This window comes from Lytechinus variegatus, chromosome 5 (assembly GCF_018143015.1).
Source record: "Lytechinus variegatus isolate NC3 chromosome 5, Lvar_3.0, whole genome shotgun sequence".
In the NCBI taxonomy this organism is placed as follows: domain Eukaryota; kingdom Metazoa; phylum Echinodermata; class Echinoidea; order Temnopleuroida; family Toxopneustidae; genus Lytechinus; species Lytechinus variegatus.
In genome coordinates, this window is record NC_054744.1 from 28,855,069 (window position 1) to 28,881,644 (window position 26,576).

Genomic DNA, 26,576 nt, shown 5'->3' on the forward strand with positions numbered 1-26,576 from the left:
AGTGCTTCTTAAAAGTTATGCAGCACCCTGTATAAATGGCATATACAGGTACATGTGTAGTATTACCAACAATTGCATCAGGAAATGACTGTAATTTTGCAAGGCTATCAGCATCCCAACAGTGTATTTCCAAGACCAAGGGGGTATAAATTTGGAACAATGCACACTCTGAATAACTTGTATACAGTACACAGGACTTTTTAAAGTCCTTTTTCACACCTAAACCAAAAATTTTGATGAGAAACCGTGCTGAGATGATGCCTTAAATATTACGCCAGCACAAATGTAAATTATTTACTATAAAAAAAAGGAACTCTTATTGAGCTGTGGTCTGTTTTTATAAATATTATCATTCACTTAACCTGCAAAGCAATGTGGGCATTATGATACCTCATGAATTCTCACTGTTTGGAGACCAAACAAGTGGATTCAGGTCTTTTCAGGGTATAAAGAAATTAGCCAAAATACATGTACAAAGACCTACATGTACATTTTAATGAAGATGTTGTTTTCTTTTTTAACATAATAATAATTTATTTGGTGGGGTTTGGCTCCCAGTACAGAATAGAAGAAATGCATAAATACTGAAGCCATCTATATACATGTAGGCTTGCATGATGAATTTCATGGATTTTCGCTAGCGTGCAGCAAATTTACGCATGAAATATGTATACTCAATACTGCATAGAAGCAAAATAGATTGTGTTTACATGTATGTGCCCCAAAAATACATAGATCTAAAGGAATTAGTAGCTTGCTCAGCTGTATGTCGCAAGACCCGTGTTACGAAACATCTCAGTTCCCAAGCTATAGTTCTAGCCCTGTCTACATGTAATTTCCAGCATGAGCATCTCAAAGCTTGCAGCTGCACACATGGGTTCATATTTCCTCTATACCACGGCGCCATGCACTCAAGCGCCCACAGCGCGCACCACCGTATACCTTCTAGATCTAGTGCAGTTCTGGCACCCCGCTCTGTAGGCGTAGACCGTTTTTCACACCGCCCTGTAGTTTCCAAGGCCCCATAGTTTACCCTTATAGTCAGTTCCTTGGACCCCCATTTCAGGGTTTCGTGAGGCACACCTCATCAAAATATAATTTAAATAAGGATTTGCAAACTTGTTCATGCCATTAAAGGACAAGTCCATCCCAACAAAAAGTTGATTGGAATATTAAGAGAAAAATCCAACAAGCATAAGAATCAAATTTAATCAAAAAGCCAAGTTATGTTATGATGAATAGCTGTAATGGAACCTGACAGTGTCAAAAAATCAAGCATTCGTCCAAAAGAAAATAAGCCAAACATTGCCAACCTTATTTCACCACACAGGAAGAAGTAACAAGGTTATATCATAACCTTGTTCACAGAATGAGTGGGCCTGGCCCAGGACCTGGCGCTAATGCAGTTTCGCAGATTACCACTACCAGCATACATGTACCTCATCACCAATACTTGTTCTCAAATGTCATGACAAGTCTCCCAGTCACATTTTGATGTCAATAATATCGTGATCGGGAATGGCTGTATTTCGGCTTCGATTTCAACGTCGTTGATCTACAGTAATCCGTAGACTATGTTGTTCAGTAGTGAACACCATATCTACGAAGTAGCCATACTTACCTATTCCCTTAAATGCCATTCGATCGCCACGCTCGAATACACCCGGCAAAAATTTCTCCTATGAAAGGAGAAAAAGTCTGCAACGCAGACTAGAGCCCCGCACGACAAGGAGGGAAACCCCGCCCTATACTACATGTATAAGTACCTTGCGTGCGTGGCTCACTTCCTCTTTCTTAGGCAAACGAACCTCAGATACAGAAAGAGGGGAGGTGGGAGGGTAGCATAGGTAAGTATGGCTACTTCGTAGATATGGTGTTCACTACTGAACAACATAATCTACTTCAGATACGCCATACTTACCTATTCCCTTAAATGCCAGATTCCCACGGAAACAACTATGGGAGGTGGTCAGGCCAAAGGTCAAAGCCAAGAGGCCCTACAGATCAATTCTATTATACAAGATACTAATGACAAGCTTGTAAAGTTAAACTCATACCTTGGATTAGCGATGGGGACCGGACAGGGTGGCCCTCGCAAACTTGGATTCATCACCGAGGACATCCGAGAGGTAGCAGGATGTGAATGTATTAGCGTTGGACCAATATGCCACTTTCATTATATCCTCCATGGGTACGCCCTTGAATAAGGCCCAGGAAGCAGCCAATCCTCTTGTGTCATGGGCTCTAACTTTCTGGTGAATGATGACTGGATCACCAGCAGATTTCACTGCCTCCACAATCCAACGAGAGATAGAATCCGGCGAGACAGCCCTGTGAGGGGGAATAAAACTAACAAAAAGTTGATCGGAAGCACGAAATTGTTTAGTCTTATCAAGATGCCATTTTAAAGGTAAATGCTAGTTTTGGTAACGATATCAAAATGAGTCCGTACAGAATCCAATGAAAAGACCACCAAAGTGTCTGTTTGTATAAATAAAACGCATGTGCCAAAGAATTCTGGAAGAAATTGTGAAATTGCTGAGAAATCAGCAAATAAGCACAGGAATCGGGTAGGGCGTCGGGCCCGACGCCCTAAGCAATAATTATACATTGTCCCACGTGCGCTTATCTGTGTTGGGGATCTTCGGTGTGAACATTTTTCAGCTAGATTTCAAGATTTCACAAAGTTCAGTTAATGTAACTGTACCAGATCTAGATCCTCGGTGATATACTGACAATTAAGCCTTGTTTTACAGACTGTCCCATGAAATCAGTGTTTACTGCAACTACTGGAATTTCTCTTTAATGCTCTTACTGGGCACCAAAATCTATCCTCCCTAACTGAAGAAAAGGAACTTATGGATGGTAGAACAATGTCAAGAGGGAGAGAGGACTCCCGTTGGTTCTTAGCAAGAAAACAGCCATGAGGAATAAGTCTAATCTTGTTTTTCTCCCAACGAATATGCCCAGGAGCTGTGGTAAGAGCATGGATAGAGCTACGCCTCTGACCAGAAGCCGCTGCCAGAAGGAAAACAGTTTTTATGGTTAAATCCCGCAAAGATGCATTATGCATTGGCTCAAAAGGGGGCTGACTGAGGGAGACTAACACCTGGGGAAGGCTCCAAGCAGGAGCAAGAAGCCTTCTACTGGGTCTGTTAAGAAAGAAGGACTTTAATAACCGTGACAGAAAAATAGACGAGGAAACAGATTCACCATTGTCAAAGCCTTCGTGTAGGACAGCTATGGCAGACCTGTAACCCCGAATAGTATTACATGCCAAATTCTTGTCATACAAAGATATAAAAAAATTCAGCAATCTCACCTACAGATGCCCTGCATGGATTAGTCTTAGCCTGCCAACACCATCTCACATAGTGACTGAGTCTGGAGTCGTAGGTTGATCGTGTGGAAGACCGTAAACGTTCTGCTGAGAAATTGGCAGCCCGTTCAGAAAGTCCAGCCTTGATTGCTGCTGCCCTGTAATGGGCCACAGTGTGAGCCTCAGTTTGTTGGGCTCGGGGTAGTAGTGCTGGGTCCCTGGTAGTGTTGAGGCAAATAGATCTATCTGTGGGTTGCTGAAATGATTGAATATCTCCCTGGCCACAGCCTCGTGGAGCATCCATTCCGAGGGGAGATAGCGCCCCCTCGATAAGAAGTCTGCTATGTGATATGTTACCACCGTCTGGTTGTCTGACTTTATCAGGACACACTTTTCCACTATCTCGGATGCAAAGTGTTGGAGGGCTAACTGCACCGCAATCATCTCCAAACTGTTTATGTGAAAATTCATCCTCAGTCTGCAAGGGGGGACTGTATTCACTAAGCTTGCTAAGAGTCCCAGAAAAATCTGCCAAGTCTTCGCAGTCGAGAGACGACTGGACAGGAGTTGCTCCGCGACTGCTCTCATTCTCTGAACCCGGTGGGGAAGGGGGGCTGCCACCTGACGCGGGATGTCTATAAATGCTCCAAGGAAATCCGGAGTCTGAGTTGGAGTCAATCTTGATTTTTCTCAGTTTATGAGAAGGCCTAAATTTGTCGTTAACGCGATTGTGACCTTCAAGTGTCTGAGAAGGGTTTGTTCTGAGGGGGCGAGGATCAACCAATCGTCCAGATAGCAAAAAAAAATTTTTACCCCTTCTTCTTAGCTCTGCAGCAATTACCCTGACGAGCCTTGTAAAGAAGCGAGGAGCAGAGCGAAGGCCGAAAGGGAGGGCCTGGTACTGGTAAGTGTCCCCTCCTATTGCGAAACCTAGGAGATGCTGAGAGGACCTTGTTATTGGAACGTGAAGATACACGTCCGATAAGTCTATAGATGCCGCCCAGTCGTGGGGGCGAAGCAGGGGCAGGATCTTGGAGAGGCATTCCATCTTGAATGGCTTGTTTTCGATGAACCTGTTTAGTTTCTTTAGATTCAGGATCATCCTGAATTTTCCGGACCGTTTCCGAATTAGGAAGACATTTGACAAAACAATCTTTCGGCTGGAGGGCACCTTGGAAATTGCACGCTTTCTCTCCAGTTCGTTGATTTCCCTTAAAAGAGCCTCTCTCGTTTCGAGAGAGTGGGGGAGGGCAGAGGTGGTTCTTAATTGTGCGAACGCGTCCCGATAATCTGGGTCGATCTCGACCCGATATCTCTCCCGCACTATCCTGAGAATTAATTTGTCTCTTGTTATGAGGCTCCAATTTTTTGCAAAGAAAATGAGCCTTCCTCCTACGGGGGCGTGTGAGTCTGGGGAAAACGGTCCGGCCAAGGAGTCACAAGTGTTTAGGGGGGTACTGAGAACCGCGGGACAATCTGCGTCGACCCCGAAAGGGTGTAGGGGTCCTTTGATTGGTCTGGGGCCTCCTATCCCTGTCCTCGCTTTGTGGGGGGCCCTGCTGTTGCTGGTTACTCGGCCCAGAGGCCTGCCCACGTGAGGAGGAACGTTGGCCATAAGAATGCGAAGACAACCTGTACACTGTCTTATCAGCCGTGGAAGAGGCAGAGATGGAAGATTCTAAAACTTCCTGAAAACGACCACTGAAAAGGTCATCCCCCCAGGCTGGCAGTCTTTCGAGTAGTCGAGTAGCATTTTTTTCAATCTGAAGTAGGTCAATGACCTGTGAACGCCTTGCTCTCGTGCAAAGTATGGCCGTTCTCGACGCCTGTTCAAACTGGTATTCTGCAATCTTCATAACACACTCCCATATGTCTCTGCGATCCTCTGGGGAGATACCTAGTCTCTGAGATTCCCGAAAGGCTGTCAAAAGATATGTGTGATAGGTTGCTAGGCGCATAGATGCCCTGGCTGCCTGGTCAATAGAGGTCAACTGACTCTCCATACGCTTAAATCTACGTGACCCGAGTGGATTCTGATTAGAGTAGCGCGATCTCTTAGCCCTAGCATCACCAACACAAAAGGCTGCATCTGGGACTGTGGGAGTCTTGAAAACGTGCTTAAAGTCTCGTTCCCCAAAGCGAAAGTGCTTCTTAACCACTCTGTTGGTAGGACGTAAGTCCCTTCCCCTGTCATTAAGGTAATTCAGGCAGGATGAGAAGGGTTTGTCAAGCTTCACCGCAGCTGAGTTGACAGATTGTCTCCCAAGCTCCGAATCGAGACAAAAAATAGGCTTAGATTCCTCTGAGTCGGTAGTCTCTGCCTTAAGCTGGGGGCAGTATTTCGTAATCAAATCTGCAGCCGAAACAGGCTTGCTTTCTACGCTATCATGGCGAGAGCTGGGGCTGGAAGCAAAAATAGCTGAAGAAAAACCCTCACTAATCACTGAAACCCCCTCCTTCTCGTAACGACCGCTAGCAATGCTCTGTCTCTCTGATCCTGAAGTGGAAAGTTGAGACAGCAAAGAGTCTGCCCATTTTCGCTTGCGGGATGCTATGGGCCGATGGTAGCCATATTCAGAGTTTGAATCATCCTCATTTATATCAATAGAGGGAGCATGACAGGTACTCGGGCTTCTCCCCCGAGTACGGCTTTCAATGTCCCGTTGTCCTGGCCGTGGCCGCTTCGCCGGTACTCCGTCACGCCTCAGCGGCCCGTCCGGCGTCGGGGCACCTGGGCTGTCGGGCCGAGTTTTGGTCTGCGCCGCTGATCTGGTAGGGGCGCTGGTGTCGCCTGCAATCGGCTGATTCGACAAGTTCATACATTTTTGCGCCGCCTGGAACATCTTCATGAACCATGCCGCCGAGGCAATGTCCGTGTCGTCAGGGGGATGAAAACCCGTTTTTACGTCCTTCCCTGATTCCCCCATCTTCGCTTTCTTGGTGACGGGAATCGTCTCGAAATTATCCGAGTCGTCCAAAGAAATCTCGGCCCCCTTCGGTATCTTTCCCAGTAAGGTGACGGACGTCCCGAGGGTTAATTCGTCCGGAGTAGGGGTTTTAGCTGTCTTCCCCTTGGGTTTGGCCTGGGAGGGGGTCTTGACTTTTCCTTTGAGGGGGATTTTGAACCCTGTACCTCGTTTAGACCTGGCTATATTGGGGGTTTTCTTTCCTCCATCATCTTTCATAGCTCCATCCTCTTTCGTATTGTTCTGGGAAGTGTTATTACTGGCTTGATTGGGGCCCTGACGGGGAGAGTCTTTCGATCCAGTTGTTTGGCTCATTATGGTGGATAATATAGACGTGGGGCCTGAAACGTACCTCCGTCTGGTTATGGCTGTGGGATCGGATGAGGCGTGGGTACCGAGACCTCTGCCTACTTCTGTGATGAGACGTGGGTTCTGAGACCTCTGTCTACTTTTGTAATGAGACGTGGGTTCTGAGACCTCTGTCTACTTTTTGTCATGAGACGTGGGTTCTGAGACCTCTGTCTACTTTTTGTCATGAGACGTGGGTTCTGAGACCTCTGTCTACTTTTGTAATGAGACGTGGGTTCTGAGACCTCTGTCTACTTTTTGTCCTGAGACGTGGGTTCTGAGACCTCTGTCTACTTTTGGGAAAAGTCTTTTACTGTTTGGGTGTATAGAAACTCTAACTGAGCGTAAGCGCCACACAACCGTTAGGTTCGGGCGCCGGCAAAAGAAAGAGGAAGTGAGCCACGCACGCAAGGTACTTATACATGTAGTATAGGGCAGGGTTTCCCTCCTTGTCGTGCGGGGCTCTAGTCTGCGTTGCAGACTTTTTCTCCTTTTATAGGAGAAATTTTTGCCGGGTGTATTCGAGCGTGGCGATCGAATGGCATTTAAGGGAATAGGCAAGTATGGCGTATCTGAAGTAGATATCACTTTGCGGATCGCTTGATCTTGGATTCACCGTGCACCGTAATGTTGATACGAACTGAAGTTAGCAACCAAATCATGCGAACATAATTTCGATTCGCATGCGGCATGCTGGTTGCACAGGACTAATCACAGGCCATAGATATTCATTCGAGCCAACCCATTGCTCAATTTTTAAATATGATATTGCTGATTGAATATGACTGACAATCTAACACTGATTCTAGGGAGGGTACCCACTGAACTTACTTTTTCCAAATTGGAAAGATATCACTATGGAACTATATTTTCAATGGCGGAAGAATTAGGGTCATTTTACTCTCTCAAGTGATGAATTTGGTCCCGTCAGGTGTGGTCTTCATAAATCCTGATTTATTTTTAAAATGAGCCAGTCGAGGTACCCTTTTCTGGTCAGATATGGAATGTCAGACATTTATCCTATCCATTTGTAGTAAACATTCAACCCTCAAATTTCCTCCTTATTTTTTATGAATTCTTTTCAAGTGCCACTTTAACACACGGGTCTATGGGAAATGAATTAGGCCTGTGAACCCTGCTGGCAGTTTGTTTACCACATGTTCGCATGATTTGGTTGCTAACTTCAGTTCATATCAACATTATGGTGCATGGTGAATCCAAGCGATCCGCGATGTGATGTCTACGGATTCGTGTAGATCAACGAGATCGAAGCTGAAATACAACCATTCCCGATCACGATATTTAGAAAAGGGGTGGATATATTGATATCAAATTGTGACTGAGAGCTTGTCATGACATTTGGGAACAAGTATTGGTGATGAGGTATGCTGGTAATCGGCCGGTGCGAAACTGCATTTGCGCCAAGGACCTGGCTACATTAGTATGATGGTGTGACCTTAATTCGTGCATTACTTAATTTTGCGCAGTTGAATATCTCAATTTCTAATTAATGTCTTGGGAAACTGATATCACCAACAGAAAGAGCGACTTCAAATCACTCAGTATGCAATTTTCTTGGAAGGATAGGTCTCTATTTGTGAAAATATTAGCAAAATATTAGATTTTGTTAACTTTTGCGTCCGAACAAAGAAAATCTGATCTTCTCGACCAGCATAAAAAAAATCGCCAGTTTGCAAGTAGAGGTCCGGTCTCCAAATAAGTGAGTAAAATGTGATACGAACCAAATTTATGGCATTTTTAACCTAATCTGATATAATTATCTTACCTTTGTCTGCTTGATTTCTTTTTTAAAGCCTTGCAAAACGATCGTGTGCAAATTGAGGTCACACTTTTTTATGACCCATTTTCAGCTGAGCGCGCACTAGTCAATTGCCATGGAATTTTGAGATCGCGATACCAGCGAAACCCCACTTGTTCACTGCAACCATCCTGCCTGTGGGGAATCTACAGGTACATGTACACATGTAGGACTAAGGTATAACAATGCTGTATGGTAGTGAGTCCAAACTTCGAGCGTGTCCATACTTCGTAGACGGTCATTATCTCAAAAACTAGCCAATATCCTTAAAATCTGACATCATCAATGTTAAAAGCGACCTAAAATTACCCTTGAGCTTGAGTGAGCTTGAGTTTTTGTTTGAACCTCCACAAAAGCTTTGGTGCTCAAAGTTAGGTCACACTTTTTCTGAACGGTTTTCCAGCACAGCCCGCATTCGCCGATCGGAGTAGAATTTTGAGATCGCGATACCGGCGAAACCCCTTGACCTACTTTACATTTTCGTCCATGATTTTATATTTTACGATCTTGCAGTCAATGTGGTAACTATTTCTTGAATTGGTTTTGTATAAATTATGAATATTTTGTGAACAAAATTAAGCCTGATGCAAGCCCTGAAATAAGCACCTGTGAGCCGGGGGCAATTTTTTTTAAAAATTGCCCCCGGCTCACAGGCTTTTTACAGGAACCGGGGGCAATTTTCTGGAACCAGGGGCAATTTAAAAAAATATATATATAACGGTGAACCACACCGCAAATTTGTTTATAGTAAGCGCAGCTCCTGCAATTTTTTAATTAGTAAATGAATAGCATATGCTAAGTATTAGGCTTATTCAAACATTTAAGAAATCAGATTTAAATGTTGTTTTGACACCCTCACTCCACATCCCCTTTACAACCACACACACATGGGCTTATTTATTTTTCGTCTTTAATGAACCATGATCAATGAACCCCCCAAAAAAAAAATCTAAATAAATTAATAAAATAAAAATTAAAAAAAAGAGAGAGATGGAGAAAGAGAGAATTCAGATCAAATAATAAATTTACAAAAAAAAAAATTTTAAGGCTTTTTTATGGTTTGAATCATGGGAGTGAGTGAGTGTTTGTGTGTGATTGTGGCTGTGAGGTGCACTTGGATTGCATATACGAAATCAATAAATAACTCAGTCTATTCAAAGTCCAGCACATAGCCACAGGCTATGTACATGTACATGTATTGTAGGTTCACGTACCTTAAGTTTTTCACAAGTTATTTGAAAACGCAGATCTCCACAGAAAATGCCTTTCATTCTGGGAGAGTCTGAATTCGGTGAAAATGTATTCATTAATAACTTAAATATTCATCACAATGAAGAAATCATAAAGTTTTTTGACAGTTTTCAAAAATTAACATGAAATCTAAACTCTATCTCAAACGGAAAATCACCATCACTTAGGCCATTACTGATAGAATTCTCACCCAGAGCTCTGGCAGACATGAGCTCAAAACTGGCTTGCTAACACCACACTCAAGTGCACGCGGCGTCCTCCTTATTTTTTTTTAGATGGAGCCTTGTTAGATTATTTATTGTCTGATATTTACCCCTCTCCAGGAAAGAAATTAAAAAGCTACAATTCACAACTATAAGCTAAGTTATTTTGGATTATTAAGGCTCAGTTTTGACAAGCACGGTCGGCGACTGTGAGGATAAAAGACTTGCACATCGTATGTGCTGTGAACAGGGATTTATCTCCTGTGCAATTCGAATTACTATATCACAGAATTGTGATATCCCGACTGGAAATGTGTGCATTAGAAATTGCACATGGTGAAGTATGGAAAATCCGCTACCGGAAGAACGCGCGCATATGTATTAGGGCCTACAGGAAAAAAAAGACGGACGTAGCTCACTTTGTATGGTACAGAGAAAAAGACGCACTTGGCAATTTTAAACTGTGTTTATCGTAAATTGAAAGTTATTTGATTTTGGCTTTACAGATATTTAAATTACATGTATGATATGGCTTCACTGCTCACTCACGGCGGGCGCAATTACCTGGAAAATATTTGCACCCGGTCGTCAAAATTTTGATGATTTTGGGGCTTCATGGGCGCAATTGATGGCGTTATGAGCGCGAATTTGCGCTCAGCGCCCACTTATTTCAAGGCTTGGCCTGATGAATATTTTTGAAAAGTGCGCGAAGTTTGGACACCCCATCATACATAGCACACACTTTGAAAAATCATTAAAATATCACTTTTGTGACCAAAATTACTAATTTCCATACAGTTGTGATTTATTTTTCATTAGTAAATTGGGAATAATTTTTGTATTCAACAGAGCGCTCAAAAACTTGAATTTGGGGCATAATTTCGTGTACGCCCTCTATTGGTGGAAAGTAATTATGGCAAGAAAATTTTCACTTTTCAATCTCTATTTTTAATTAAAGGGGAAGTTCACCCTGAAGAAAACTTTCTTGTAAAAATTGCAGAAAAAATAGTAAAAAATATTGGTGAAGGTTTGAGGAAAATCCGTTATAGAGTAAGAAAGTTATTAGAGACTAGAGTTCAAAGTTTTGGATTTGTGACGTCATAAACGAGCAGCTGTCCCATGTGTTATGCAATATAAAATGCATAAATTTCAAATTTTGTATGGTTCCTGATGACTTAATTTTGTTTTCTTTTCATGATCGGGTGTGAAACGATTTGTCTATTGATATACAAAAGTTACAGTGAAAACTATTTTCAATGTTCTGAGAAAATGACATTTCATTGATTTTTTTACCATTCGCTATGTAGGAATGCTGCTCGCATATGACGTCACAAATCAAATAATTGAAATTCTAATAACTTTTTAATTAATTGATGAATTTTTCCCAAACCTTTGGCAATATTTTTCATTAATTTTTCTGCTATTTTTACAATAAACTTTTTGTCAGGGTGAACTTCCCGTTTAAGAAAAAAATAATTTAAAGAATCAAATTTCTATAAGAGCCAAGTTATATGAAGAAATGCTGTATTGGAAACTGAAAGTGTAAAAAAAACAAGCATTAGTCCCATAGAAAAAGAGAAAATAAGCCACAATTGCCACCCTTATTTTGCAACACATGCATCATGTGCATGGAGATGTACACTGAGAACAATTGACTTTGGGATCGATCTTACCTTCCGTTTGGCATTTATTATTTTGATTAAATTTTGTGTGGGCTTTGAGAATTTTTTGATTGAAAATCAACTTCATGATAATTTTTAAAATGTGCGCAAATTATTGCAGAGATATGCCAAGTTCAAAGACCAGCTATGCGTGAGATTTTCTGTGATTTTGAGTGAGATCACAGACATTGTGTACAATATATATGGGGAAAGGCTGTGATAGTTGCGTGAGACAGAGATTTGAGGGGATGAACAAGAGTCCAAAATGCTTGAGTCTCACGCATAATGCGTGAGACTTGGTAGCTGTGGGGCCCGTTTCTCAACACCGTCATAAGTCTAACTTCTTGACTAAATCGGAGATGGTGAGCTACTTGTCCGCTAACCGTTTCACGAAGCCCTCTTTACCAAGATCGGGTACAACAACCTCACTAAATATTTATGACACCTCCGAACCTGTCATAACTTCTTTCTTAATGACGTAGTGGCATCACGTGGGTAGACTATGACATGCAAAAGTGCCGAGAAATTTGAAAATTATAATCTTACGTAATCAATCATAGAGGTTGAAATTACATCCCAAAATAAGTTGGATATGCATTCAATGATCATTGTAATACAAAGTAACTATGAAAACTGTTGGTAAAACGCCACAAAACCATTTATTTTGAAATAGTAAAATAATATAATCGATAAAAATTCTACCACGTCAGGCCATCCATAACTGGACTTGTATTTGTTGTTTTCAGACCCATTGACATTTGGATAAATTCTAATCTCTAATTTATGCATAGAATTTGTCAAATCATAAGATCGGTATCAAGGATTTATAAAAAAAAATGTTAAACTATATTTCGATGATGTTTGGAATCGTAAAACATTGTATAATTATCATAATTTTACGAATAAAACCGTTTTGGTTTACTTTCGTAAACTATCAAATTTGGATATCCCGGGGGTACCCATCTCAACGTAAACATGTGATTTTTTAGTCATGAAATAAATTATTCATAATTCCATTTTTCAGCAATTGAATGCCCCAGTCTTCATGGTATAAGTATGTATGATGCATAATTTACCTGTGCTGTTATTTTTAAAAGATGTAATTCCCAATTCATCACAATATTTGCAATTTCGTCATAATCTTTCTTTTTGAAAATTATGCTATTATGTGACTAAGGCTACGTCTCGTCTGCTCTTTTTACCGATGGGCGATAGTATCGATATCAAGGTATTTTAGTTAGGAAGCCTTTCGTGAAACAGGTTTAGTAAGATTAGAACTAACTCCGTGGTTTGTGGATAAAGATATGACTAACTTGTCCAGGTGTTGAGAAACGGGCCCCTGATTATTGTCACCTCATTCATACATACACGTTGCTCAGCCTCCACGGCGGCCACCACCACCATAGACTGCACAGTGCACGCATTGAAATTGAATGGAAGAAAAAAAATTTACCATGAAATAGATCTGTTTCCGTCCACTATCACTGCACTGGCCGGGTGGTATCTTCTATAAAACGTCTACGTTACAATATCTTGCACTCTCGTCCCTTGATCATTGATGATAAGAAGAGGAACTTCCGGCGACTATAACAGTTAGTTATGTAAGATTCTATATCTCATTCTGTTGTTTACAAAATTATTCGTCGACCGATCTCGTATGACCGGTACACGCATGTGCAGCTCTGCGCCATAAGCTGGCGCTGATGACGTAGATGATATCGTAGATCACATGTTGATGATATGACGTCAAGTTGATCTTCACATGCACAATGGGCCATGGGCCACCCCCCTCCCGCCCCCCCCCCCATTACAGCCTATAGAACAGTAGCGCCCCACCAAGGGAACTGCTTCTTTCTGTGGGGGGGGGGGAGGAGGGAGGGGGCATTTGCATTTTCTAAGATTTTCGATGCATATTTTTTCCCATCAATCATATTGTTTTAATTTTATGGCCCGTATTTCCTTTTTTTACATATATGTTTTTAGTTAAACCAAAAGCCCACACCAGGGACCGCGGAACGGTTTTCAAAGTTGGGGGGGGGGCTGACCATGTTAAAAATCACAATCGTATGGTCATTTTTGCGTTTTTGTACACGGTATTGGAAAAAAGTGAGGTCCGAAGCCCCCCCCCCCCCGGTTCCGCGGCCCCTGCGCACACTGGTTGTTCCTCTAAACTAGTTGGCTCCATACGATGGTTCTCAGTAAAATGTAAAAAAAATGTTAAATACCAGCCAGAAAACGACGGATAGTCTAGTTTTTATCATATAACATATCCACAAAACATATATACGCGATACCAAAGTTAATGTCACATTCAAGAATAAATTTCAAGTGTATAAAAAGGATTTTTTTTTTACAGACAATGACGCCAGGCCTACTGGCATTAAAGTTACACGCCCTCCCTTTGGGCAAGGAATGGTTTTGAAAGTGTGGAGGAGCTAAACATGCATACATACATCACTAATCAGATGGCAATGCCTGGGCTGGGGAGGGGGCTGAACCCCCCCCCCCCCCCCCGATCATTACCAACTGCACAGGCGCATCAATCAACCATGAGAATTCAATACACATTTTCTTCTTCCTCAATATTTTAAAAGCCGTCCATACACCTCCACAGTTTATTTTGGTCGGGATATTTTCATGACGTAAATGAGTTGCATATCGTCTTTCACACCATAGTAATTTCAGGAAACCTTAATAAGACAATAAGACAAACAAATATTTAGGATTTGCCGAAACTTAATTAATATTTGTGTTTAAATAATATTGGAGAACATTGAAATGTGTCTATAATGACATGACTTCTATTCATAAACCCATTGTGATAGTGATAGTGATATAAGTTTATTCAAACCATTGATATAATACAAAATATATTCAACACGAGGTTGGCAAAGAGAATATAACATGAAAGGTTTGGGACCCCATGAATGCAGAGTTTGTGAGAGGGGCCCCTAAATGAAATTGATATAACATGAAATTGATATAACATTAAAAAAAACAAGGAAGATATAGATAAAACATTATAGCAAAAAATGATGATAAAACAAACATACACACAAAACTATATAAAACGAAAACATTGTAGCAAAATATTGATGATAAAAACAAACATACAGAAAAACGAGAATAATACAAATATATTTACAATGATAAACTAGAAAGTAAACAAACGATTAATTTAAGACATTTTTCAAGCTCTCAAATGAAAATTTTCGACACGCTTTTTAATATTGGCAGTGTTGGAATGGATCTTAAATGCTTTGCAGTAATCTATTCCATTCCTTGACACGAGCTATTATAGAAATGAACTCAAAGCAGTTTTTGTTCTTGCAAACGGTTGATGGATATTTCTCTGACGTCACTTATTGTACGAATGAATGTTGGAGTTAACAACAAAAGCATCCGTTAAAAACGAACAGTTTCAGTCAATTGCGATTTGTACATGTATACTAAACAGTTCAAGGATACTAAATCATCAAGAGGCAGAATATTGAGCTGCAGAAATAAAGGAATGCCAGGACTTCTGTAATTCGAATATAATAAGTCTGATGGCTTTCTTTTGAAGGATCAGTAGTGTGTTCAAACGATTCCTGTATTCCCCACGCAACATTACAAGTGAGGCAAAATGATAGAATTATATACAGATACTATAAAGTTTGTTGTGGTAAAGAGAAACGTAACTTGTATATCATGCCTCCACTCCTTAAAACTTTATTGGTACATTTTTTCCATGATAAATACACATCTACAACAACTCGTAGATTGGCACACATCTTGGTTTTAAAGAGATATTTAAAAAATTGTAATAATCCTAATTTCCCCCACCCTTGTCTCCCTAACCCTTTTGCCAATGATGAGTGATTTGTTTTAAGACGAATCTCCAAATCAATTACAGAAGAGGAGGGAATCATGACTTCATGAAACTTTATGAATATATTTCGCAAGTTTCAGTATGTCGCCCTCTATTATGTCGACCATACCATGCTACCTTTTCAACTAAATATTCAATCAAATTTCATCAATGGTTTTCGGCGTTTAAAAAACAGTGCATGATAAACAGCTAAAATATCATGTTTACAATAAATAATAAACAAGTTCAAGATTGGACAAAATGCATGTTGCACAACAATACGTTTTAGTACTTTATAAGCGAAGAGTGACAGATTTTTGATCTCGTATATTGATTAAAAACAGGCATTAATTTTCTCAATTATTTTAAAAACAAAACTAAAAAAATATATATATTGCTTAAAACCTACAGGGGTGCCAAGGGTGCTAAAATTTATCGATCTAAACTATTTTTTACCACTATATTATACAGCATATTTCTTTTCAAAGTACACTGCTTCATTCTTAATATTCTCATGCAGTCTCTTTCCGTCACCGTAACGGTCATATACTCGTCCTGTTTTACATTTTTGTGACATAAATGCAACAGTCTACTCTTTTTGTCGCGTATTTATGTATATTGTCATGTCCAGATTTTGTTCCTTGTCCTTGTTCTTTTTTTACTTGTACATAATTTCCGAGGCGAATAGCTGTGATTTGTATTTTTAGGGGGTATACATCATTAAGCAGCAATACTTTTCAGTGGACCCCCCCCCCATTCTCCATACCTATTTTATGATACAATTTTTGTTGATAAGTCAAAATCAAAATGTTTTGTAAACTTTGTTTCTTCTCAGCATATCAGAATTGCTAATGCAGTGAATGTATATGCTTTGGAATAATTTTTCTATATATGAAAATCAGTGACGTACAGATGAGGGCAGACTTTGTGCGCTTAAAAAAATCACAACCAAGAAAAAGAGAAAAGGAAAGAAAAGGAAAACACGAATATTGAATCTAATTGTCCGATGGCCGCAAATCATGGTCTCATTTTACTGTAACAGTGATGGTAAGCTGAAAATATCAAGATTATTATACAGATTGTATAGTGATTTCATTTTCAATGGATTCAATTTCCACGATTTAATGATTAAAAAATTCTAGGCGTACAAATTTTCATGTAGCCTAGGAGAGTAATTCATATTTTGATACCAAAATGTGTCTATCGTTTCTACTTCTAGAATTAAAGATAAGTCTAATTTTTGTATTACATTTGGCTTTATAGCAGGGTTGGCTCGTTTTAAACGGTGTGTTTTAAAACACCCGTTTTTTTTTTTTACAAAAAAAGTGTTTTAAAACACCTCATAGACTTGTGTGTTATAAATAGGCATGGATGTGATTTTACATGAATATATTTTGTTATACTTTCATTTCTTAAGTGGTATATTATTTTCTTCTAACTAAAGCTCTTTCTCAACACCTCTCTTTTTCTCCTCTCTCTTTCCCCCTTATTCTCCCTTTTTCCATTGCTTTGTCATGTTCCTTTCCTCCTGTTCAATTATGTGTATCAATTTATATATTCTCATTTTAACAAACATTTGAATGTTTTGCTCACTTTTAGAAAGGGAAAGAAACAATATTTAAAATAAGCTCAAATATATAATAGTAGTAGTTGAATGAAATGGAAGTGTTGCACAAGCACAATAATATTTTTCAAATAGACAGTATAACTGACATTGTAACCTTGAGGTACACACGAAAGTAGGTGAAACTTTGCGCTTCATAAAGATGAAGAAAAGTAGTTTAATTCAGAATAAGATAATCAGCTAGCAAACCTTAAAGGACAAGTCCACCCCAAGAAAAGGGTATTATGCTGAAAATTTTATCAAAATCGGATGTAAAATAAAGTGATGACATTTCAAAGTTTCGCTTAATTTCGCAAAACTGTTATATGCGCATCCTGGTTTGTATGCATATGAGGGGACTGATGACATCACTCACTGTTTATTTTTTGTGTCGTTATTTTCTCATTGTCATGTGAAATATATATTTTTTTTCTCCCTGAACATGTGTGGAACTACCATTGTTTTAACATTTTTTTGTTCAGTCAAGTTGGTCATTATTATCAAATCTGTATAAATTTAAATATTTCATTGTTCAAACAATTTAAAAAAAAAAAGAAATAGTGAGGGACATCATCAACTCTCTCATTTGCACATCACTGAGTAGTTGTAAATGTTTTGTGAAAAATAAGCGAAACTTTAAAATGTCATAACTTTCTTATTTTTTTAAAAACCATAACCTTAATTAACAACTGATGCGAGAGTGAAGCGCGAACTGATATATTTTCTTAATATTCCAACCTGAAAGGGGGCAAAGTTCTGATTTCTTATAATCATAATCAGGATAATCATCATATGGAACAATTGAGCTGATTTGAATTTTTTACTTTTTTAGATTTGGACCCCCCCACCAAAAAAAATATGGACATTCTAAGCATCTTCTGTTATGGATGAGTGATGCGAAACTCTTGATAATTTTTTTTTATCATTCCTCCCTGAAAAATAAAAATGGACAGTAAATAAGCACAAACGGGGATTCTATGCACTTATCATCTTGAAAAGGATGGGCATATCTTCCTGAATAAATATTGAGAGCGCGTAGCACGATCGTGGTGCAAATTTTTAAATACTTTTTAAAACCACTTTTTGAATAAAAAAGAAGCTGTGTATCTCGATAAAGATAAACTCGCATCTCTCTTTTTTAAGCTGTTGTTGATGGCTCGCTAGTCAGCATTTTGAAAACTGGGATCTTTTTGGACAATGGCGTAATACCCCCCCCCCAGGATAACCTTTCGAAAAAGTTGCAAGGGACCGAAGCAAACGTGCAAAATGTTTACTTTTTTTTGGAAAAGCTAATAACCTTTTATAGATTTTGACAATTTATAATAAAAATGATATAGGCCTATTAAAAAACTTTACCCCATTAGAATTCTTTACATTGTACAATCCTTTTTAATTTTCGATTTGAATTTTATGATGAAAGATATATTGCAGAGAACCCTTACCAAGTTTGCTTCCAGCACTTTTTCCTTTTTTTTTCATTTCTGCATACTATAGTGTTTGCCTTACATTGTACCTTTTGTTGAATCTTGGAATGAAAACGAATACATGCAATCAATCAATCAACCCATCCATCCATCCACCAACCCACCCACCCATCCATCCATCCATCCATCAATCAATCAATCAATCAATCCACCCACCCATCCACCCACCCATCCATTCCATCCATCTGGGCGTTGTGGCGTGCGCTAGTAATCCAAGCTATGTGGGGAAGTTACAAATTGTTGCAGAGGTTCGAGCCCTGGTCACGTCTTTCGGATGGTGACGTTAAAGGTCTGTCCCAGACGTAAATAATCATATCTGATTGATACACGTCTGACAAAACTCAAATACACACATTCATCCATCCACCAATCAATCAATCAATCAATCAATCATTCAATCAATCAATCAATCAATCATTTCACTCTTAATTTCCCTTCCCATTTTTATTCAAAAAGGGGGAATTTTCATTCCCCCTTTTTTTCTCACTATTATTGGTGGAAATTTTGAGGGCCATATTATAGCTCAAATTGGGGAACTTGCCATTGATATGGGAACAAATTTCAGAGACTGCACACTGAGGTCGAAGCAAAATCTAATCGAGATGCATGATATGAAGAACTCTACCGGTATATCGGCAGGCGTAAGAATGGCAATGGAAAGGACGCGGGTGTCATTTCCCCCCTCCATTGGCTCCATATTGCGCGACTGAATAAAGTAAAACTACAGGTAACAGATATGAAATGTTACATCAATCTGCAAGCAGATCGTAACTAATGTTGATAGACTGCCAAGTAAGAGTGGGAAACAGTTTTAGTTGAAAGAGGAGGAGAGAAAAAATGATGTTACAAACGAAAAAACTGTGAAAAAGTGAAGATAAGTATATAGACATAAACTGCATGTATTCTTTATTAAAAAATCACACACAAAAAAGAAAAACGTCGAGAGTAAATTGGAAATTTCGAGCTTAAAAAATTCGGACTTTCACTTGAATTTTTACTTAGCCCTTATTTTCAACCGATCTTAAGTACAGAACCTTTTATTTTGGAAGGGGGGGGGGGTAGTCTTAGTTGCAAGAAGGGCACAGAGAATTATAAACAAACGTATGATAAAATGAAATAACGCATCTAGAAATAGATCTACACTGCATAATGATATTTTGTTTCGTATTTGTTCGGTTACCCCCCCCCCCCCCCTTGAAATAGAAAAGCAACATATTCCAATAATCAATTAATTTGTTATATATAAATACATTTTTCATTTTAAATGATTCTGACATTAGTTTGCCTTTATTGTCTCTAGAATGATTGATTGTACCATGTCGAATGTCCATGATTGTACAAGTATACAGTTAGCACAGCACGTAATTGAACTGAGCATGCGCATTCGAATGCACTGAAGCATTATGGGATGAATAGGGAAAACTCGACAGGAACTTCCTGCGGATAACTCCGTCCGATGCTCATCGGTATTTTCCCGTTGAAGTTTGTGTTGTGCAGAGAGAGTCCCTAGACAAGCCTGTATCGGAGCGGAGATCACGATCGAAACCTGCCGTCCTGAACGGGCTAGAATCGAGGGTACGTACGTACGTCGTGTGCTGCGTATGCTGTGTGTGTAGAGTCGATTGATTCTCGATCTCTGCATTGAGAGCACAGCCGATCTTACTAAGATTGGATATTTGTGGCGGTCGCAAGACGAACTCTTCCTCGGCCTCGTTTCGCAAAATAACACCTAACGTTACAGAGAGCTTGATGCACAGATGAGTTTGGATAATTTCTCAAGGTAACAAGGAAGAAGTAACTGAGACTGAGGATTCGATTCTGCCGAGTACTATTCAGACGACACTGTGCATTGCATTGCATTATTGCCATTGGTGCATTGACACTTTCGACAGCCATAGACTGTCCTATCTTGTGCCCCAGTGTGGAAGCCTGAAGGCAAATAACAAACTGACAAAATGTCCAAGAATAAGATGCATGGGAAGAACAAAAATTTATTGAACTTGACAATAATGCCAGTACCAGCTGAATCAAATGGCGGTGCGGGCCAGAAACCACAGTCACAATCCGCAACGTCTGCTGCAACAACAGAGTAAGATTTTGTTTTTTCACAGTATAATCTAACGTTAGGGCCTATACATTATTACATGCCAACATGGATTTAAATTGAAACATATAAATGGGCTGTGCTGTGAAGGTATAATTTTGATAATGAGAACTTACCCCGGGGGGGCCACTTCCATTCACGAGTGGAAACCATGCGCGACCATGGGGTCTCGAAAAGCACGCTAAACATGTAATTTCCATATTCTGAAAATGGACCCCTTAACAAGTATTGGCGAGTGAAACCCTACCCTTAACAAGTATTGGTAACAAAACAATACTCTTGGCAAATGTTCCCTGAAAATTAACCCCTAAACAAGTAAAGGAATGTTTTATTGTTACGGGTCCTTCGGTCGTCGGCTTTACCTTATTTGGTTTAGTACGACCCCACCTTCTACACCTCGCGCAAATCGGACTCTAAACACGAAGTGTTTGGGCAAAAAGGACATCCTTTATAAAACATTTTAATTTTGTTTTATCATCCCTGGAAATTCAACACTAAACACGTAATTTTCCTAGCGAAATAGATACCCTTTTTTCCTTATTTTTGTGTTTTTGATACCCTAATATCACGTTACGTACGTAATGTGCCCCATCGTGAAAAAGACATCCTTTTTACGTGTTTTTTGGTCGCGCATGGTATCCACTCGTCAATGTAAGTGGCCCCCCCCCCCGGGAACTTACAACGTAGTTAATAAAAAGGGACAGACAGGAAGGGGGCCAGGGTGGAAATTGTAGGGCCTAGACAGTGATTTGCATGCCATTTGCCATTATTTAAATCCTCTTCTATTAAAAAATCAAATTGGTCCATGGTGATGAAATGATGGTGATTATACTAATAATATGCCTATCCCTGTAGATACAATGATATAATATTAATAATCACTTTAAAAGTATTTATGTCAATTCAATGATTTTATGATACTCTGTAGTGATGATGATAAGATAAAAATATAATAGTGATCGATACTGATGATGGCAAGTCATGATAGTGATGATGATGATGATGGTGATGATGATGGTAGGTGGTTTCAAACCGCCTCGATCACAAGAATCCCCGTTAAATTACGAGAACTTTTTAAGGCTACAAAATACCCGTTAATTATTCCTGCATTCACACCGCCCCGAAACACATCCTTCGGGATAAGTTCCCGAAAATACGAGCATGCGCAGTATGGTCTGATAAGCAGGAAAGGCGCGAGATTCAAAATCACTAGCCCAGCAGCCACCCACGCCGCCGCGCCCAACGACACGCTGGGCTAAAAGTTCCCGTAATTTGCTTTCACATCGCCAAAATACCTGCGACCTTGGAAAAATCCCCACGAAAGTTCTCGTAATTTCGCCAAGTACCTACTATTTAGCGGGTATTTTCTTTCGGGGAAATTACGCGTAGTTTGCTTTCACATTACCAAAATACCTGGTATTTTCTGATCGGGGTAAATTTCCCGATCAGAGAATACCTGGAACTGGCGAACTTCGAGGCGGTCTGAAACCACCTAGTGATGATGATAGTGCAGTGATGATGGTAGTGATGATTGTGATGATGATTGTGATGATGGTGCCCGATAGTGATGATGATAGTGATGTGATGATAGTCATTAGTGATGATGGTAGTGATGATAGTGATGATGGCGACAATGATGATGATTATGAAGATTATGAATTGATGATGATGGTCTCCAATGGAACAATTTTGAGGAAGTTAATTGGCTTAGATCTGTTAAACTTGTAAACAAAAAAATAACCAAAATTTTTCATCAGAGTGGATTTCACCCTTTAACAATTAAAATGCTTTCTTGAAAGCTGCCAAGATTTGACTTTAAGAAGAATCAATTGTAACATTTCTTTTTTTAATATTAAATGAGTATTTGTGCCTCATCTGGCAGAACATTGAGTAATTGATTAATCAGGAAATAACTTGTTCATGTGATTGTGATCAGGTGCTGTTTGCTCTGTTGGCAATCATGGTCCTTAGCTTGAGATCAGCTGAGAACAATTGTAAACCTCTCTCAACTTTCTCACAAGAAGTGATCAGTGATAGTTATGTCTGACCAGGGGGTGTGTTCACACAAACTTGGAAACATGAATCACATATTGAAACTAGAATGTTGGGTAGTATAAAACATGAAATCAATGATTCAAATTAATTATTGCAGTTTGCACACTTTTCTCAACTATCTCACAGGAAATGATCAATGAAAGTTTTAGTGATGTTTAGACAAATATCAAGCATGAATCAGATATCAAAATAAGATTTCTGATTTGTACAATGTATCTCTAACTAAAAAAAAAAAAAATCAGTGATCACACCACCATTTACACTTTTCTCAAGTTCTCAACATTCTCACTTCAGTTTTACCAAAGGAAGAAAAGGCTGACTTGGAATAATTGCATATAATGCAATGTGAAACCATTAGCTTTCCACTATACATACATGTACATGTAATTATTTAAACAAAATAATGACTAGAAAGTCTCTGTTGCATTCAGTCAAGTTTCAGGAATGTTGGTTTTCACTTTAGCAGAGTTACCTCACAAAGTCCATCTTGTTTCATTTTTTAAGGAGACATCTTCAAAATTTGATAATGATGGAAAATTGTTGTGTTTAAAATGCAAGAATGGCTGTATAATATACATGTACGGTATGTAAAGTGGCTTTCTTTTTCAAAAGTGTGGTGACAGTAACTCCTTGAAAGCAGGTATTCTTTGAAAATGGTTTCTCAAAATAATGCAACCAACCACCATGCTTTATAACTTGACATTGACAGATTTTTTATGATGTATTTTTTTTTTCATTTTGGATCCTGCCCCTCCCTACCCACTTCACCACCCCTGCTACCATCCACTTCATGTTGAACAGGAGAAACACCTCAGGAATCAAAGTTGATGCTCTGGCAAAGAAACTGAAAAATCTTGATCTTAATGGACCCCAAAGGAAACGTCTTGAGGAATTCCTCACAAATAAAAAAAAGGTTATGGAAATTGGAGAATTAACCAATGACCAATTTGATGTGCTTAAGGAACTCGGAGCAGGAAATGGTGGTGTGGTGACGAAAGTGAAACATAAGGCTAGCAGCATGATTATGGCAAGAAAGGTGAGTCTAAAATTACTGTCTATTGCTTTTTAATAAAAGTGAGAAGTATTGAAGTAGTAGTTAGTAGTACTTAGTACTACATGTAGTACGTGTAGTAGAAGTAGTGGTGGTGGTGGTAGTACAGTAGTAGTAGTACAGTAGTAGTAGTAGTAGTAGTAAAGGATGTAGTAGAAGTAGTAGTAGTAGTAGTAGCACAGTAGTAGTATGTAGAAGTAGTAGTAGTAGTACATGTAGTAGTAGTAGTAGTAGGCCAATTCCGTAAAATAATCAACCTTTATAGACCCCCATTTTCTCAAGTTTTACATCACTTCATAAACTGACCAAGTCATCTTTTGAGAGCATTACAGACTGTCAAAAGAACAAATAATCAGAAACACAAAATTTTATGAAGGTCTCACTAAATTGGGTCAGACGTACATGTATATATATTTTATGGAATTTCCCAGTAGTAGTAGTTGTACATGTAGTAATAGTAGTAGTAGTAGTAACAGTAGTAGTAGTAGTGGTAGTGGTGGTTGTAGTAGATATAGTGGTACCGGTAGTAGTAAGTAGTACGGTAGTAGTAATAGTAGTAGTAGTAGTCGTCGTAGTACATGTAGTAGTAATGGTGGTGGTTGTAGTACTTTAAGAGATATATGTAGTAGTAGTAGAAGTATAGTAGATAGAGTTCAGTAGTAGTTGCACTTCGATCAGACACAGTAATTGGCAATATATTTTAGTATTCATAATAGATAACTTGACAATGTACATGTACATATTGCGTCTCTGCTTTAAACCCTACAATATTAGCTTCATTTATTCCTAGCAATCCCAAGTCTATCCATTCCATTGTATAGTATTTATTCTAATTACTGTCTGCTCATTTTGAAGAATGAAGAAATGGAACATAAATTTGTTAGTGATCTGAACTGCATGATGTACATGTAGGTATATTGTGTTGTATCTTAAAGCTGAATAAAACAGGTTTACTGAAGAGCAAGGCTTTTATCTTGTTAAAAAAATGAAATCTCACTACCCAATCTTTTTTTACCAGTTCATCATTAAAATCATTGTGAACATTGTGTTTTGAAAAATCCACACAGCCCACTAAACTTGAAATCAAGCCAGCTTGTTTTCCATACACATTGTACTTTTCACTGTATACTAGAATTCATTTGTATTTTTTTATGATTCACAGCTCATTAAACTTGAAATCAAACCAGCAATTAGGAATCAGATCATCAGAGAACTTAAAGTGCTTCATGAGTGCAATTCACCATACATTGTGGGTTTCTTCGGAGCATATTACAGTGATGGAGAGATCTGTATCTGTATGGAAAACATGGTAAGAAAAAGCTCATCTACATGTATAGTATTCCTCATTAATATCAGGGTGTCTTCTTCAGACCTGCCAAGTATTACGATCTTGCCTTAAATATTACATTTTCTAGGATTATCTAAAAAGAACAAATTAAAAATAATAAACAAATTGCATTGGATTGAAAAAAAAATCTCAACATATCTCTGCCTAAATTTATGCAAGTATTATCGGTATTGAAATTGGATGAATGTAATTTCAGGTAACCAGATCAAGGTGAAAGGTCATCTGGGGTCAATGTTTGATTTAAAAAAATACTGTTATGGGTGTCACTGAATACAGTTTCTCATTCCAAAAGGTTGGAAGGTCCACTTTATCCAAAATCTTTATTTCTCTTATGACCTTCAAAGTGAAAATGTTGATATTCTACAAGTGGGGTTCAGTGTAAAAGTACCTTACCAATATAAATTGTAGATTTATATTTTAATTCATTTGTATACTTCAAGTGATAGGTTGAAAAATAAAAATCACCATTCCACTTCCCAGATGTGTAGAATTTGCATGTGAGCCGGTGTGAGTTCACATCCCACTGCTGTCACCAATGAGATGATTTTGGTTCATCTCACACTTCTGGCAAATGTAAATAAGAGGGTATAGGTTTGTATCACACTGCTGCCACCATATAAATGAGATGGTGTGTATTCATGTCATTGCTACTACAAGGACGATATGATGTCGGTTCAAGTCCTACTGCTGCAACCACATGGCAGAGGACCAGAGGTGGTTTGAATTCCTGTCCCACTGCTGCCACTTTATGGATGTGATGGTGTGGATTCGTGCCCCACCGCTGACACCACATGGATGAGATGGTGTAGGTTCATATCCCACTGCTGCCACAACATGGATGAGACAGTGGGGTTATATCCCACTGCTGTCACCACATGGATATGATGGTGTTGGTTCATATCCAACTGCTGCCACCACATTGATTAGATGGTGTTGGTTCATACATGTATCCCACTGCTGCCACCACATACATGTAGATATGATGGTGTGGGTTAGGTCCCGCTGCCGCCACCACATTGATTAGATGGTGTTGGTTCAAATCATACTGCTGAATACCTCATGTGTTAGTGTGGGTTCATGTCCCACTGCAGCCACCACATGGATGAGATGGTGAGGTTCATATCCCACTGCTGCCACCACATGGATATGATGGTGTGGGTTCATGTCCCACTGCAGCAACCACATGGATGAGATGGTGAGGTTCATATCCCACCCCTGACATCACAGATGGGATTGTGGAAGATTCAAATTGCATTCTTTTTTTATTTCATGTGCATTATCAGTGAGAGATCACTTCCTTGTGGACATTAGAAGGGGGGGGGGGGGGGTGATTTCCTTAACACTCCATTTTTAGTCGCCAAATATGATGGTTGCATATTGTGCTGATATCAGAAATACAATGGAAACCATATTACAGTTGATTCAATGTTAGATAAGATTCAGATATCATCTACATCAGCGCTTCTCAACCTTTTTTTACACGAGGACCACTTTGCTTCTCAATTTTTTTTTCG

General features: G+C 39.2%; 3 protein-coding genes across 4 annotated transcripts in view; 1 reads left to right on the forward strand and 2 right to left on the reverse strand.

The window, feature by feature from the left end:
• LOC121415881 (adiponectin receptor protein 1-like) overlaps window positions 1-13,170 on the reverse strand; it is a 30,363-nt gene extending 17,193 nt beyond the window's left edge. The window contains exon 1 of the mRNA XM_041609257.1: window positions 13,021-13,170. The gene's annotated coding sequence lies outside the window, so the exon portion shown is untranslated. The remainder of the gene's footprint in view (window positions 1-13,020) is intronic.
• LOC121415880 lies at window positions 1,764-4,421 on the reverse strand. Its single transcript, XM_041609256.1, has 2 exons — window positions 3,323-4,421; window positions 1,764-2,331 (listed from the first exon to the last, which is right to left on the reverse strand). Exons 1-2 carry the CDS (start codon window positions 4,419-4,421, stop codon window positions 2,285-2,287), a joined length of 1,146 nt encoding a protein of 381 aa, XP_041465190.1. The 3' UTR covers window positions 1,764-2,284.
• Window positions 13,171-19,913: 6,743 nt separating the features above from the next.
• Window positions 19,914-26,576, forward strand: part of LOC121415882 (dual specificity mitogen-activated protein kinase kinase 1-like) — a 37,365-nt gene continuing 30,702 nt past the window's right edge. Inside the window, exons 1-3 of one of the 2 annotated variants that reach the window (XM_041609259.1) lie at window positions 19,914-20,593; window positions 23,465-23,699; window positions 24,877-25,023. In XM_041609259.1, the coding sequence (XP_041465193.1) occupies window positions 20,460-20,593; window positions 23,465-23,699; window positions 24,877-25,023 (516 nt within the window). In that variant the 5' untranslated portion in view covers window positions 19,914-20,459. The remainder of the gene's footprint in view (window positions 20,594-23,464; window positions 23,700-24,876; window positions 25,024-26,576) is intronic. The other variant, XM_041609258.1, reaches the window with a different exon arrangement.